The sequence below is a fragment of the Zea mays genome, chromosome 2, assembly GCF_902167145.1.
Source record: "Zea mays cultivar B73 chromosome 2, Zm-B73-REFERENCE-NAM-5.0, whole genome shotgun sequence".
Lineage (NCBI taxonomy): Eukaryota > Viridiplantae > Streptophyta > Magnoliopsida > Poales > Poaceae > Zea > Zea mays.
Window position 1 is genome coordinate 90,833,982 of NC_050097.1, and position 15,628 is coordinate 90,849,609.

The window sequence follows — 15,628 nt, forward strand, 5'->3', positions numbered from 1 at the left end:
GGACGATACTGTCACGACCGAGGGGACAAGGCGCAACAGGACGAAACATGATTGTGGTTCATGGTGCAAAGGATGGTTTGTCGTGCGTGATCATGCGCTTTGTTCTGTTGTTGCACAGGGACATGTGAAGACGTGTGCGTTCTTAGATTAGATGGCTCCTGTTCATGGAATCACATGGTTAAGAGCTATGTCCCAACATATCCTAACGACATATGTCGACACACTAGCAAGAGATTTGTAAATTTGTCCTTTTCAACACTAGCCTTCGAAATTTTATCCTTAGGTCCAGAATTCATGGATACAGATCGATCCATATAATAAAGGAGGCAACAAAGTCATAGTCAAATTCTAATCATCTCCACGCTTAGTTGTACCGTAAAATGAAATGCTGCATTGTTTAGGATTTTTTTACTCATCGTTTTATCATTCTAGATAACGTGACAATTTTGAAAACGCTCCAGTGAAACAAGCCGACTGACCGAACCGTTGAATTGCAATTTCCGCTAGAAAGCCGACGAGACAATTTCTTCCGTTCGTTTCAGATCGGGCGGTGGTCCTGACCAAGGCGCTGCCGGCCACTGGCCTCTCGCAACCGGCGACCGCATCTCGAAGTAGAGGGTGCTGGCCGCCGCTCTCGGAAGCGCTCTGGAAGGACACGGCCATGGCGATGCGGGCCGCTGCGCGTCAAGCCATACTCTCTCCACCGCTTGGGCCCCGCAGTCCTCGCCCCTTCCTCTGTGGTTGTTCCTTGTCTATCGCTCCTCGGTTGGAGCCGTGCCGAGCGGCGAGCTCCACCACCGCGCCGGCCGCCGGAAAGCATCTCCCTCCATTGTTCAGGTGAACGGACGATCCACATGGACATCCTGACAAGGTAATGTTCTTGGGTTTAAGCTGATTCCAAGTATTTCTTTTCGGCCCTCAACAGCGTCGCGCCGATGATGGACTGGACGGACAACCACTATCGGACGCTCGCGCGGCTTATCTCGCGGCATGCCTGGCTTTATACTGAGATGGTCGTCGCCGAGACCATCGTGCATCAGAAGGATAACCTGGTTAGAGTGTTATGTTGCCGCTTATCTTGATTTTTTTCGAGCCTGGCAGATAAAGAATAGGTCCACATAACTCTTCCGGAATATATGGGTCACTTTGTTTCCACAGAAGTATATTCTCTCTTGATAAAGCTGATTAATTTAATTGCTTACTGTCAAATATGCAGGATAGGTTTCTAGCATTTCCGGAGGAACAACATCCTATTGTGCTGCAGATTGGTGGAAGTAACCTTGAAAATTTAGCAAAAGCAACAGAACTGGCAAATGATTATTCATATGATGAGATCAACCTAAAGTAACACTCATTTGTACCTCATGTAATCATGCAGTGCTTTCTATTTTCGAATAGTTTACATGTTACTTTTGTGACAGCTGTGGCTGTCCAAGCGGCAAAGTTGCTGGTCATGGTTGCTTTGGTGCTCGCTTAATGTTTGATCCAGAGGTTTGCTCCATGAATTCAACATATCAAAATCCATGATTGTTGATATCTGTTTCCTATCTCCTTATTTAATGTTGATTCCATTTTCTGAAGTTTGTAGGAGATGCCATGTCAACTATCGCAGCTAATTGTGATGTCCCAGTTAGTGTTAAATGCAGAATTGGTGTTGACGATCGTGATTCTTATGAAGAACTATGTGAGTCTTCTTCACAAATCCTGGCATTCTAAAATGTCCAGTAGGCTTGCCTAAGATTAGGACGGGATTCCCGAGTTGAGATTACACTCTATTGGATTGATACAACCTGAGTTTAGTTTGCACTGTATTGAATCATATATGTTCACAAAGAAAATGAACAACGGGGACTAGCTGCAAAAGGAAGATAGTTTTCCATATGGGCAGAATAGATATAATAGAGCAACAATGGTGGCAGCATACATTAGTTGATTAATGCTTCGTCAGCATCTGGTTCTCTAGAAATTTGAATTCTTTTTACTTCAAACAATCTCGTAGCAGCTGGACACCTTGTTATTCAAGTTTAATAAAACAGTCTGGTGCCACATGGTTCAAGTTTCATGGCATGTCTGTAATTGATCTTCACTTGGATTTGGCTTATTAGCCTCTTCTTTACATTTTGTTCTATAATTGAAATGACACGTAACTCTCCCATGTCGTTTGAGAATTTCCTTACTCATTTTATGCTAGATGCCTTCAATAGTCTCATTTGTTCTGACTTTATAGTGCACGATATGATTGACTGCTTTCCAATCTGTTGTTCAATTGCATTTTTCTAGAAATAAGTTCAATTTCTTGTTGACTCCAGAACAACCATTGCTTTTCACGGTATACTTTCTTTTAAGGAATACTTATCTTTCTTGATGGTTAGTTCTCCCTTACTCTGTTAGCATAATGACATGTTCTAATATATGCTACATTTTTTGGTTTTCACCAGGTGAATTTGTAGATAAAGTTATCTCAAAATCTCCAACCAGGCATTTCATTATTCATGCTCGGAAGGCATTGCTTAGTGGTCTCAGTCCCGCAGAGAATCGGAAGATTCCTCCATTGAAGTATGTTTTCCCATCTTTTTGCATAAGGAAACATTTATGATGGTCACCAATAATATCTCTAGAGAGGAATGGTCATGTCCGTGATTGTTCTGCTCTTTCTTTTATCGTAGCTATTGAAACATTTGTAACTATTAGGTGTTGTACGGCTGAATTTTTAATCCTCATATCCAATCTGGGATAATCAAGAAAGTGGATACCAGTGGGAATTGTTGAATTGTGTATTTCTAATCCTAGCCACTGCACCTAGATAGCGAAGAGAATGCCATTATTGAATTGGATCAGGACATGCCTGTGCTGAATGCTTCATTTTGTGTCAGTTTGGTTCCTTGGAACAATTTTAAGATTTGCTTATCAACATGATTGCAGATATGAGTACTATTTTGCTTTGTTGCGGGACTTCCCAGAAATAAAATTTACTCTAAATGGTGGCATAACCAATGTTAGTCAAGTAAGTGCTCATATTACCATTGGTGTTCCTTACCTGCAGAAGAGTGTCAATGAAATTCAGGGCCTGTTTGCCTCCTGACCTGGGAAAATCGCCTTGGCCAAGCATCCATTCCACGTATTCATGTTTTAGCACCTGGGGTTGGATCGACCTGCCTGGGTGCCCCAGGCCAGGTTGCGAACCAAATGGCCTTTCACTCACTCTCAGTCTCTCACTGCCTTGCTTCAATTCTTTTCGGTTACTAGTTCATGACCTCATTGAATAATGTAGCTAGGAAACTACAATGGTAATTGCATTTCATGTGACCTCTAAAGTGGAGTGATCTTATCATGGCTAGAAAATGTAGCTACTTTTTAGTTGCATAAAGTCACGCAGGAGAGTTGTGCATCATTAATATTATAAAGAAAAAGGTGAAGAACCCTTACAAACCACACACACCCAAAGACGTTATTAGTTATTACAATCACATCTGCGCTAGGAAACTACAAGGATATGACTGTGACCTAAACACATACTACTACAATGATTAGGTGAAAAGGTAAGAAATACTATTAGCCCCGGCAAAACCCTAGTACTGTAATTCCTCGATAGAGAGCAATAAAGCTATGGCCAAATGAGGAGGAACAGCATCAAATACCCATCTATTGCAGTGATTTCAAATGGTCCAAGCCCCATGGTTCATAAGGGAGTCGAGGCCTTTCTGCAGTTCTCCAACAGCAAGGATAATCTTCTCCCAACAATTATCAAAGAACTCTTCTCCAATCCGAGGGGCAAGGATCTGTAGGCCTACCCTTTGGAATAACCTGAACCAGAAATCCCATGTAAAAAGGGGCGGACACAGTGCTAGAGGCTCCCACGTGAGTATGGCCTGGGAAGAGATAAATCGAGGCAAGCCTACCTGTGCAAATGTGGAGAACTCTTTTGAAATCTGTGACCTGATGACGCAGTGAAACAGCCCTCAACACTGTACCAGGGCTACCCTTCAGAAATCCCTTGCAAAGATGCAAGAAATTCTAAGCATATTTTCTGTAACAATGGTTGACTTGAATTTTGTATATCCTTATATAGATGAATTTCTGTTTGTAATGCATCAATTATCAACTGTTTTAGGCTCCAATTTTTTTAGAGAACTAGAACCTGCTGTACACTCAAGATAAAGATATTTCATATGGCGCATTAGAGACATCTCCAACTATCTGCATTTCCCTGCTAATCGGGACTGCACAATGTTGACTAAACCTTCCATGAATGTTAACCTTATGTTGGTTTGATTACAGCTCTTTTGTTTTGTTATAGGTTAGTGCATCCATGAGACAAGGTGCACACGGAGTTATGGTTGGCCGGGCTGCTTATAACAAGTATGTTCTTTTTTTTTTTTTTTGAACTTGCAAACTGTTACTGGCAAGGATCAAAAGATACAAGGGAAGGAAAGAACAGGAGATGGCATGATATGGTATCTGGCACCATTTCTGTGGATGAACAGGACCTATGAACGGTGCTGGTGAATGCAGCAGCCTGACTGCCCCTTGCCACACAGATTGGCCGAGCCTGCTTCTTGTGTCACCCATGGGCTGGCCTTTCCCATGTTACAGTCCAGCCAGCTAATGCCACATCTGGGCTCTAACACAAACTAAAGTGAACCCTTTTAGATAGATCTCGAAATGACACAAAGCTGTCTGGTGTGTTAGAAAACAACTGCAAGTGTATCTTATGCTTTGCAGTTCCAGTGGTCACTTTAGTTCTTCCCTATATATGAGATTATATTGGTCACATTGGTTTTTCTTTTCTGTAAGAATTTGATTTATGTACTAACTCCAATGTCAGATAACGTCTTTATAATTTCATATTTGCTGGACTTTCCAGTCCATGGAACATGCTAGGACATGTGGATGGGGAAATCTATGGCAAGCAAACAAGATACATTTCTCGTCGCCAGGTTTAGCGGTTGACATATTTATTTGAGCTATCTGCTATTACTCCCTTTATCTGAACTATGAACTCTCTGTCTTAGATACTTGAGAACTACCAAGCTTATGGTGATTCAATAATTGACCAGTATGGCCCCAGCAGGCCAAATGTGAGACAACTTGTCAAGGTAGGAGCTACATTTTGGTGACAAAAACACTTCGGTATGAGCACTCTGACAAGTGGAGGATATCTGAATCTACCATTTAAGCAAATCATTTATATTTCTATCACATTTGGATACAAGTTTTTTTTTTGTAATGGCAAAGAATTTTGTGCCATGTTACACTAAAGTGTATTGCAGTTTTGTAATGCTAATGCATAAAAATTGTCATAAAAGATTGTTCCTGGATCAGGAATAAATATGTCTTGAGACGTGTACTCAAAAGGGCCTTAACCTGGGAAGTGTAGAATCTTAAGAGTAATTTTGGTTTATTGCACCTCTGTGCTGTCTGGCGCCCTGTTTTGAAGTTTTTTTTAATTTAAACATGTACATAAACTCTTTCCCTATCTTAATTGAAAGGCAGAGCTCGTGCCATTGCGCTTCAAAAAAAAGTACTCAAAAGGTGTGATGCTGCCAAATGAACTTACCTGAAGCATTTCTAATGATCTAGCATATTTATATGTTTGGCCTGGTATTGTTGTTCTCTAATTAAGTAGCAGCTACATTTTCAAATGTTTATATTTTACAAGACAATTCTAGTGCTAATTGTATTTTGCCTTTTCCAGTTTTATATACACTTGAGATCACTTCCTTTTAACCCTGTTAATGACAGAGGGAATCACTTGATTTTGATACAGCCACTGTTAAACTTATTCCACTCAGAACCTGGCAACAGCCTATGGAAACGCAAAGCTGACTCTGCATTGCGTCATTGCAAGGTAAGATAATAGAACCTCACTCCTGCCATATCACTGCTTCCACAAATAATTACAGAATGAAGATGCATTTTTATTAATGCGTTAAACAACAAGCGATAATATTAGTTTTTTTATTGAACAACGCAGGAGTGCTACACATCCTTTCTGTAAGAAAAAAAACTCGGCCGGGGAGGGAAAGACCACCATCTCGGTATTATATTAAGAAAAGACCGAAACAATGGTCCCGGCCGAGAAAATCCCCGAACCCTGACCCATCACTAACGGGCCGGCATCAACTGTCCACTCTACAACAGCCCAACCGGCAGGACATCGTAACCCGAGAGTAGATGGGACACAGCGAGAAGATTTTTTGAACCAAGCCTGGAAATACGCTCTCGAGGGAAATCAAACCTAGGACTTGGAGGTGCCACTCGGAAGTCCTTAACCACCAGGCTAGAGGCCCTTTCGCCTTTCTGTAAGAAAGGAAAAGAACTCCCAAATGGAGGCTCAAAAAACCTTCCCGACACATCCACTCACTAAAATTTGCGCCACTCAAACAACAAATGGCATACTATTAGTTTTAAGGCTCATTTTGACGTTGAAATGAAAATGAGCAAAATTCAACTCTTGTATATTTCAAGTTTTTTTTTCTCAAGACAGAAGCTCGTAAATGGTAAAGCATTAACTGTGTGATGTTCTTTGTGCAGACAGTGAAAACTTTCTTGGAGGAGACTCTTGACGCAATATCGGACAGCGTTCTTGACAAGCCAGTAAACAGGGAACCATCCAGTGACGAAGAATATTTTGCTAGTGTCGATTCTCTGTTGCCACCAAAATACACGACACCGATGCATGAAAGACTTGTAGCCGCATCCACTTGAACAGCGTGTCGGGAAGCGGATTGCCTGCGGTACTGCAGGGTGTAGTTGGGTCACTGCGCGTGGGCCCTGTCGCACGGGGCAGTGCCCACGCAGGGGGGGCTGTGAAAATGATCTATGTAATTGTTGTAACACATATACGTCGCCACGTCGGGGTATATCAATAGCTGTAGACATAACCATTTTGACTTTGCGGTAAAATCCTTGCTCATGCTTGCATGGAACATGTACCCATTTTTTTCATCAGGATTCTTAGCCGTGAAGATCTATTTTGTTATAGATTAGGAGCTCTAAATTTACTAAAAACATTTTTGCTCTACGAAAAGTTATCTAAACAATTATCGGGAATAAATAACGCAGAACACAGACACCTAAGAGAGTTTGTGCACTAAACTAGGCTAATAATTAATCTCTTAAATAAAACCTATATAGATAACCAAACATGCTAGTGCAACTAAGGATTTGTCTAACTGTTGCTATCTTTACCGCAAAAAAAGTTTTGCAACCTGCTGTGATCTTGTTTTTAAATATTGTATGGCATAAAAAACAAGGCAACACAAGTTAAGAAATTTAAACCTTCATCTTCAAGTTATCACTTCTTCGAAGTGCTAACTTGAGGATGAAGGTCTTTAAACGGAGATATAAATAAAACAGTATCGAACAAAATGATAATGAAAAAATGAATTATGAAACTCATCTCCTGAGCCTTAGCATTATTTATTTCATCCTCCTTCATATTATATAAATATTATAAACATACCGAGCTTTTTTGTATAAGATAGCTCGAAGGTATTTCAAAGACCAAGTGAAATGAAGTTTACCGCCCTCAAAAAAGCTAAAATTATGTAGGGCACTATTCACCTATTTATAGGGGAGAGATACAACTCTGTGGAATTACACATGTGTCCATGAAATTCACAAATACGTTAGTAAATAACACAAGGGTGATGTTGTCTTTTTTCTTTCATTGCTTTGGTAATAGCTTCGGCTTTTCCATCCTTCGTATCTTGTTTATCCGCTTTTTGTTGATTATGTTCCGAAGCATATTCCTGTGCCTCCAACTAGTCCTTCCGAAGGTACTTCGGTCGAGGGCATCTGTAATGCTTTAAACATATACCAAGAAATGACTGTTAATTTGGTGTTTCAAGAACCTTCGCGGGAAGAAGGCCCCCAACGGTAGCCCCTTGCGGCATTAGTCCGTTTCTTTGCAACGAGCTTGGACCGCGAATTGATCAAAGGCCTTGTGTTGAAGTTACGAAAAACATGTTTCCTAAGCTTAGTTATCAGAAGGATAATAAGCTCTTCACATAGATTATGACATATGGGTCCCCCTTACATCGGTGAATTTTTTTATGAATTTTATTTCTCCCACGCGCACCTAGATTGTTGCATATAAAATGAATTCATAACCTGCACATATTGCTCACTGAAAATAGCTCACGTGTTTTTCCGTAGTTTCGATGGTTGGTTTTCATATTGCTCACACAATTTCGTCTACTTCTTGTGTGCGATGGCTGATGACAACAAAAGTGAGGAAGCTGCAATTGTTTAGTTCCAAGAGGCTATGGAGAAGACAAATGTTGCAAGGATTGCCGATAAGATATTGGTTGGTTTGTCAGATGATTCTGAGGATAGCGAGGATTTTGATTTTGAAGAGACCACTGATGAAGCTGAGGAACGACCATGGAAACCTAGCTATATGGTTTTTGGAAAGTCTAAGACCGGGGATATTGAGGCGATAAAGGGCAAATACTTTCATAATGTTTCTATTGCAAGGTCAGGTGGAGAAGGTATCGTCCCCCATCCTAAAAGAGATGAGATAGTTGTATACCGAAGTTTTATGAAGGCTGAACTCTGATTTCCTCTTCATAGGACATTGGTGGAAATTATGAAGAAGTTTGATATATACCTTCACCAACCCACACTTGAAGCTTTAATCAGGGTTGGAGTGGTCATTTGGGCAGTAAGGAGTCAAGGTATGAAGCCAAATGACGATTGTTTTTGCAACATCCATGAACTTTCTTACCAGGCGAAGGCTACCGGGAAGGAACAATATTACAATAACTTCGGTTGCTACACTTTCGTATATCGGTCAGATGCCAAATGCCCTATTCCAATATTTCGACAAAGGTGGCCTGGCTCCTGGATGAAGCAATGGTTTTATGTGAAGAATGACTTGGACAAAATGGAGGGTTTTAAGGGTATTATTCAAAGGCCTATCATATCCTGCTTCGGCATAAAGAGGCCAGTTGTTGTAGAATTTGAAGAAGCGCAATCTTGTTTTGGTAGCGTTTAATGTTGTCTGTAGCTATATTTGTACTAGGGACTTGGTTCAAGAGTATATAGCTTTTAAAGTAGGATTAATTGTTTAAAGTATGGCCTCTTGTGAATGGGTGGAAAATGTCGAAGATGGAAGAAGGAGACGCATCTATCCAGGTTGTTGGAAAAGGAGGCTTGGTCTATTTAAAATATACTTATCGGTATAAAAGCTAGTTCAGGGAGCCAGATGATGATTGGTTGGATGCTATCGAAGCTATAAGCAATGAAATGCTCGGAAATTTCATGAGGAAAGAAGATGAAGCTCTTACCATCGCCTTCGGTGCTCGTGGAAAGAGGAGATTGAATCGAGTTTTTGATGCTATTAGCTTTGTTTACCCGGACTACAACTTTCTTGTTCCGAGTAAAGGTTAGAAAAGAAAAAATGCTTTGAAATCTCCTTCGGCTGTGCTGAAACATAAAAGGCTAAGATTTTATCAAGTCGGTCAAAATATTATTATGAGGATAGAGCAGTGGAGCTTCCTACATCTGAAGTTTCTACTGAGGAGACTGATGTTGAGGTTGTGCAAACTGACAAGTCGAAGGTTGAAATGTTGAAGGTTCTGTTGCCTGCACCTACGAAGGTATATTGACTCATATTTATTTTTAGTTTTGTCTATTATGTTGCAACATTCTGACATGTCTTAATTTTAGTGTAGGGTGTAGAGGTACTAATCCAAGTCGAAACTCCCTTCGCTAGCTTGCAACCAGAGGTGCCATCTAAGGTTGAGGTCCAGTCAAAGATTAAGACAACGCCTAGAGGAACACCCCGAAAAGGAAAAAGGATGGCTAACGTTCTGAAGTCTGTTCTGAAGCCTACAAGGACGTCTTCGCCCATAGCGGCGAAGGTTATCGAAAGTCCACTCAGTGCGTTTGCTACTGAAAATGCGACCACTATGCTAAAGGCATTTGTCAGCCTAGAGGCTTCTCTTGCTGTGGACAAGGCTAGTGCTTCAAATATCTATTCAACAATAGATGTTATCATAGAAAAAGAAGAAGAAAGAACATATGTATCTGAAGTTGAGAAAACTTCAGTAGCAGTTAAAGAAACGTCGGCTGCACGCCCCAAATACATTATTCGCCATGCTTTGGGGGAAAACTAACTGCTGGGAAAATTGCTGAAGTTCAAAACTATGCGAAACATTTAAGGTAACCCCAAGCTCTCTTGTCTATGGAGGTAATGACGAAGACGACTACCTCTACTGTCTTCTAGAGAGTAGAAAAGTTGAAGTTTGTCGTGAGATAATGGATAAGATGGGTTATCCGAAGCTCGAATACGGGCTATCTGCTATGTCGAAGGACCAACTTGCAGACTGTATGTCATATAATAACTTGAAGGTTTGACATGCTTATTTTGTATATTTTTGGATAGGCATGATTCTTTTTGATCAACTTTTAATGTATGTTTACACATAGGGACGCATTCTTAGTAAGGCCTTGAAGGCTAAAAAGGATGTCGATGACGAGAGCACTCAGATTACTTTTGGAAATCTTCGAGCTTTGGCATTAGACCGAGGAGAAGGAAGTAATATTAAATATGTTTGCTAACGAAATGGTTGAGGATCGTGCTAATTTTAAAAGGTTATCTGAAGAAAAATACGATAAAATCCTAAGGTTAGAGGCCGAAATGTCCGAATTGAAAGAAAAGCTTGATGAAGTGAGTGGAGATTTGGAAGTTGAGAAAGAGAAGCGTGATATTGTCGAAACTGAAAAGAACATAGTTCAGAAGATTGTTGAAGAGCTTTGGGAGTCGAAGGAAGAAAGTTTTTCGGCTGCCTTTAGATGCTGCGAGTAGCTGAAGAACAAGTTTACTAATATTGGAGTGTTCTCTAGCGAAGAGGAATTTATTCACGGTGATGCCGTTGGGGCTATAAAATGAATATAAGGTGAGGTTGAAGCTTTTGACGAAGTGCTTACTGGTCGAGGGGATTTCTGCGCTTGTGTGGGCGCATCAGGGGTCGTCTCCTTGCTTGAGAAGTAAGGATGCGAGCATGCAAAGCTGGTTATTCAGTCAGATTTTGATGTTGCGACAGATGATATGAAGACTCCCTGAGCCGAAGCTACAGAACTAGGAAGAAAATTTTATTCTGATGTTTGGCTTAGGGGCGGTAGGCAGATGGTGGATGAATATGCTAGAGATGATGCTGGATAAATTTTTTAAATTTTTGCTCTTTACTGCTTTGGTTACTTATACTCCCTATTCAAATACGATATTTGCTTTTTTCTAGGTTCACCAGACAGTCAAGGTAGCTAAAGAAGCTAGGGAAGCGCTGCGTTTAAAAGAACTTACAGGTATTTTTCTCGCCTATTTTACTTGCGCTTCGGAGGGCTGTTCCTATGTTATGATTATACTTGTCTTTTCTACAGCTGCTCTTTCACCTCCACCTGACCCATACATACCTGAGAATGACCCGGAGCTCAAGGATGTTTTAGCCACAGTTGAAGTTGCACATAAAATAATGGACGAAGCTGTGAATGAAGCTCTAAATGATGCAGCTGAAAAAATTCTAAGGGAGGAGTGATAGGCATTTGTGTAAAGATATTTGGGAACATCCATGGGTTTGTTTTGTAAACATCTGTGTAATGTACATATGCTTTGTATTTACACTATTTATTTGTAAAGAGTGAAATAGTTGTATGTACCGTTTTGAGTGGAAGCGAAAAGCACCTTCCCTTCTTTTCACGTTTTGCAAAGAATTCTTGTCATTAAAAAGACTTGCACAGAATCGTGAAAACATCTGAATATACCTGTATACCATGAGGATAATAACAATTTCCCCTCCTTTCTCAATATCTCGATGGGAACAATTTCCCTTCTTTTCCCTTCATAGTCATGCGCAGTGATATGCGTGATATGATGATTGTCGGCGTTTCGACCCCGGGGGGGTCCCTAGACCGATGAGTAAATTGTCGCCGCGTGCCCCAGCCCAGATGGGTCGGCGCGAGACGGAGCGCGAAGGGGGGAAAAAGCCAGAGGGAGACAGGCGTAAAAGGGGAAACCCGCGGCCTTCGTGTTTGTCCCGCGCCCAGGTCGGGTGCGCTTGCAGTAGGGGGTTACAAGCGTCCGCGCGGGAGGGAGCGAGAGGCTTATGCGCGCGCCGTCCCGTCCTTCCCCGCGCGGCCAACCCTCTTTAAGAGGGCCCTGGACCTTCCTTTTATAGGCGTAAGGAGAGGGTCCAGGTGTACAATGGGAGATGTAGCAGCGTGCTAACGTGTCTAGCAGAGAGGAGCTAGTGCCCTAAGTACATGCCGTCGTGGCAGCCGGAGAGGTTTTGGCACCCTGTTCGTGTGATGTCGTGGCCGCCGGAGGAGCGCTGGAGCCTTGCGGAAGGACAGCTGTCGGGGCTGTTGAGTCCTTGCTGACGTCTCCTTGCTTCCGTAAGGGAGCTGAGAGCTGCCGTCGTCATGGAGCATGCGGGGCGCCATCATTATTTGTTTTACCGGGGCGAGCCAGATGGGACGCCGGTCTTGTTCCCCGTAGCCAGAGCTAGCTAGGGGTAGGGTAATGATGGCCCCTCCTGTGACGTGGTCAGTCCGAGCCCTGGGTAGGGCGAGGCAGAGGCTCCTACGAGGTCGAGGTTGAGTCTGTCTTCCGAGGTCGAGGTCGAGTCCGAGCCCTTGGGTTGGGCGAGACGGAGACCGTCGGCGGAGGCCGAGGCCGAGCCCTAGGGTCAGGCGAGGCGGAGTTCGTCGTCTTCCGAGGCCGAGGCCGAGTCCGAGCCCTAGGGTCGGGCGAGGCGGAGTTCGTCGTCTTCCGGGGCCGAGGCCGAGTCCGAGCCCTGGGATCGGGCGAGGTGGAGTTCGTCGTCTTCTGGGGCCGAGGCCGAGTCCGAGCCCTGGGATCGGGCGAGGCGGAGTACGTCGTCTTCCGGGGCTGAGGCCGAGTCCGAGCCCTGGGATCGAGCAAGGCGGAGCTTCCTATGGCGCCCGAGGCCGGACTTGGCTGCTTTCAGCCTCACTCTATCGAGTGGCACAGTAGTCGGAGCGGCGCAGGCGGCGCTGTCCTCTTGTCAGGCCGGTCAGTGGAGCGGCGAAGTGACTGCGGTCACTTTGGCTCTGTCGACTGAAGGGCACACGTCAGGATAAGGTGTCAGGCCATCTTTGCATTAAATGCTCCTGAGATACGGTCGGTCGTCGTGGCGATTTGGCCAAGGTTGCTTCTTGGCGAAGACCGGGCCTTGGGCGAGCCTAAGGTGTATCCGCTGCTTGAGGGGGGCCTTGGGCGAGACGTAGATCCTCCGGGGTCGGCTTCCCTTGCCCGAGGCTGGGCTCGGGCGAGGCGAGATTGTGTCCTTGAGTGTACCGAGCCTTGACTTAATCGCACCCATCAGGCCTTTGCAGCTTTGTGCTGATGGGGGTTACCAGCTGAGATTAGGAGTCTTGGGGGTACCCCTAATTATGGTCCTCGACAGTAGCCCCCGAGCCTCAAAGGGAGTGTTAATACTCGCTTGGAGGCTTTTGTCGCACTTTTTTGCAAGGGGACCGGCCTTTCTCGGTTGCATTTTGTTCCGGTGGGTGCGCGCGAGCGCACCCGCCGGGTGTAGCCCCCGAGGCCTCGGAGGAGTGGTTTGACTCCTTCGAGGTCTTAATGCGTTTCGCGATGCTTCGGTCGGTCTGGTTGTTCCCTCATGCGAGCTGGCCGTAGCCCGGGTGCACGGTCGGGTCCCAAGTTCTCGGGCTGGTATGTTGACGCTGTCAACGGTTTGGCCGGAGCCGGGTTTGCGAGAGCAGCCCCCGAGCCCCCGCATAGAGCGAGAGGGCGGTCAAGGACAGACTCGACTTTTTTACATACGCCCCTGCGTCGCCTTTCCACAAGGAGGAGGGGGGGGGAAGCGCCATGTTGCCCTTGGAGGGCGCTGAACATGGTGTCTCCAGTGAGCTGCTAACGGGTAATTCGAGTGGACGCCCGTGCCCCATTTGTTAGGGGTCGGCTAGTGGCCCGGAGGCGCGCTCCAAAAGTACCTGCGGGTGATTTGCCGGACCCGGTCCCCTTTTGACGGCGAGGGCTCGATGCCTCCCTCTGATGGGATTCCGTTACAAAATTCGTTCCCGTTGGTCTCGGAAATGTTCTAGGGTACCTCGGGAGCGTAGCCCAAGCCTTGGTTATGTATCGAACGTACCCAGGGTCATCCCTCGCTCTGCGTCTGAGGCGGCTGTCGAACCCTTTCGAGGGCCAGCCTACGAACCCCTGATCAGTAGTGGGCGCGGAGCCCGAGTGGCCTGAGGCGGCCATTGAACCCTTCCGAGGGGCCGGCCTTCGAACCTCTGACCAGTAGTGGGCGCGGAGCCCGAGCGCTCTGAGGCGGCTGTTGAACCCCTCCGGGGGGCCAGCCTTCGAACCTCTGATCAGTAGGGGGGCTCGGGGCCCGTTTCCTTCGCGGAGAAGGATCCCTTTCGAGGTATCCCCTTTCCTGGTCCCTGTTGTAAGAGAGAGAAAGAGGAAGAGGAAAATGATACGAAATCGAATGACGTGGCGCACCTTTTTTGACGCGGTCATTATGGCGGAAGCGAAGCGTCGCCTGCTTCGCCCGCCAAAGGTGCCGCCCGTCCTACCGTAGAGTTAATGCGACGGGACGAGTGGTTCACGGGGCGGCCGTTGCGCGTGCGCGAGCCGTTCGAGGAACGAAACACGGGCGCACCGTCTTCACGCCGTGGGAGAGGGTTCTCTCGCTGTCCCTGGAGGGGACATGAGCTTGGCTGACGACTTGACCGCTGCTTCCGCCCGCCTGCCACCGCCATTACTGCCGGTCCATTTCTGGCCGTATCGACCGTCGCGCCTTCTCCCGCGGCTGACTGACCCGTGACCGACGTGCCTGGTTGGCACTGTTGGGTCATACGCAGGGTTGCCTCGAGTCGCGGTACTGGTTCCGCAGTCGAGGAGGCACGGTAGTGGCATGAGTGGCGGTGCAGTTTCTTGCACGTAGCAACCGGCGCACCGGTTGCATGACGTGTGGGCCTGGGCCCCCGTGCTGGACGCGTTGGAGTTGAAAGGGTGCGCCCACTTGGTGCGGTTGCATGCCGCCTGCATGGCGGTCCGCCCTTTCACCCGCTGGTCTGGGCGAAAGTGGAGGAATGCTTGTAACCGCTGGGCAGTTGTGCGCACCGCACGCGGCGGTTTGGCTTCTTCTGCCCTGGGCCAGCTTGCATGACTCGTGGGACCCAGCCCCCGTGTCGTAGGGGGAGGACCTTGGAGCGTGTTGGAGAAGACTCAGCCCGCGATGGCTGAGGATGCAAGTGGGGAGAGTTGTCTTTAAAAGGAGGGTGACCCCTTGAAAGGCAACCATGTCTTCGCGCTCCCCTTATGCATCGCGTCTTTCCACCTTCCGAGCCCCCGGATGGGGGACACTCGCAGTTCTTCCGCCTTGTCATTGGAGGAACGCAACTTCGCGGAAGTTGGTACCTTTCAGCCATTGTTCGGCTTCAAGGATTTTCATCAGGCAGCCCGCCCGCATCCCCTCGCCGGCGGTCACCCAAGACGGTGACCACCAGCTCCTGGGTGGGGAGAAGCAAGCCGGGCTGCGATCTTGGTCCCGCCCTCAGCTTCAAGGATCTTCATCATCCTTGCTGGGGTGGAGAGCGAGGTGAGCCGGGGCTCTACCTCCCGCAC

The 15,628-nt window shown here is 45.9% G+C and overlaps 1 protein-coding gene across 3 annotated transcripts; it reads left to right on the top strand.

The window, feature by feature from the left end:
* Positions 1-476: 476 nt before the first annotated feature.
* LOC100273106 (uncharacterized) lies at positions 477-6,968 on the top strand. Of its 3 annotated transcripts, XR_004855884.1 has the most exons (13): positions 477-837; positions 926-1,052; positions 1,217-1,344; positions 1,422-1,491; positions 1,582-1,684; positions 2,439-2,556; positions 2,923-3,004; positions 4,298-4,359; positions 4,865-4,937; positions 5,013-5,130; positions 5,768-5,848; positions 5,975-6,251; positions 6,535-6,894. XR_004855884.1 is itself a non-coding variant. In XM_008669282.2 (12 exons), the coding sequence occupies exons 2-12, from the start codon at positions 991-993 to the stop codon at positions 6,706-6,708; spliced, it is 1,032 nt and encodes a 343-aa protein (XP_008667504.1). In that variant the 5' UTR covers positions 482-837; positions 926-990; the 3' UTR covers positions 6,709-6,968. The 3 variants fall into 3 exon arrangements, 2 of the variants coding, with proteins under 2 accessions (XP_008667504.1, NP_001141027.1); XM_008669282.2 differs by lacking the exon at positions 5,975-6,251 and having other exon boundaries at positions 482-837; positions 1,222-1,344; positions 5,013-5,096; positions 6,535-6,968; NM_001147555.1 differs by lacking the exon at positions 5,975-6,251 and having other exon boundaries at positions 511-837; positions 5,013-5,096; positions 6,535-6,902.
* The last annotated feature ends 8,660 nt before the right edge of the window (positions 6,969-15,628 follow it).

Excerpts from the sequence above, each read along its gene's own strand:
- LOC100273106 (NM_001147555.1), top strand. The coding sequence starts at position 662 with ATGGCGATGCGGGCCGCTGCGCGTCAAGCCATACTCTCTCCACCGCTT. Across the intron at positions 1,053-1,216 it reads TGCATCAGAAGGATAACCTG|GATAGGTTTCTAGCATTTCC; the intron begins GTTAGAGTGTTA and ends TCAAATATGCAG. Across the intron at positions 4,360-4,864 it reads GGCCGGGCTGCTTATAACAA|TCCATGGAACATGCTAGGAC; the intron begins GTATGTTCTTTT and ends TGGACTTTCCAG.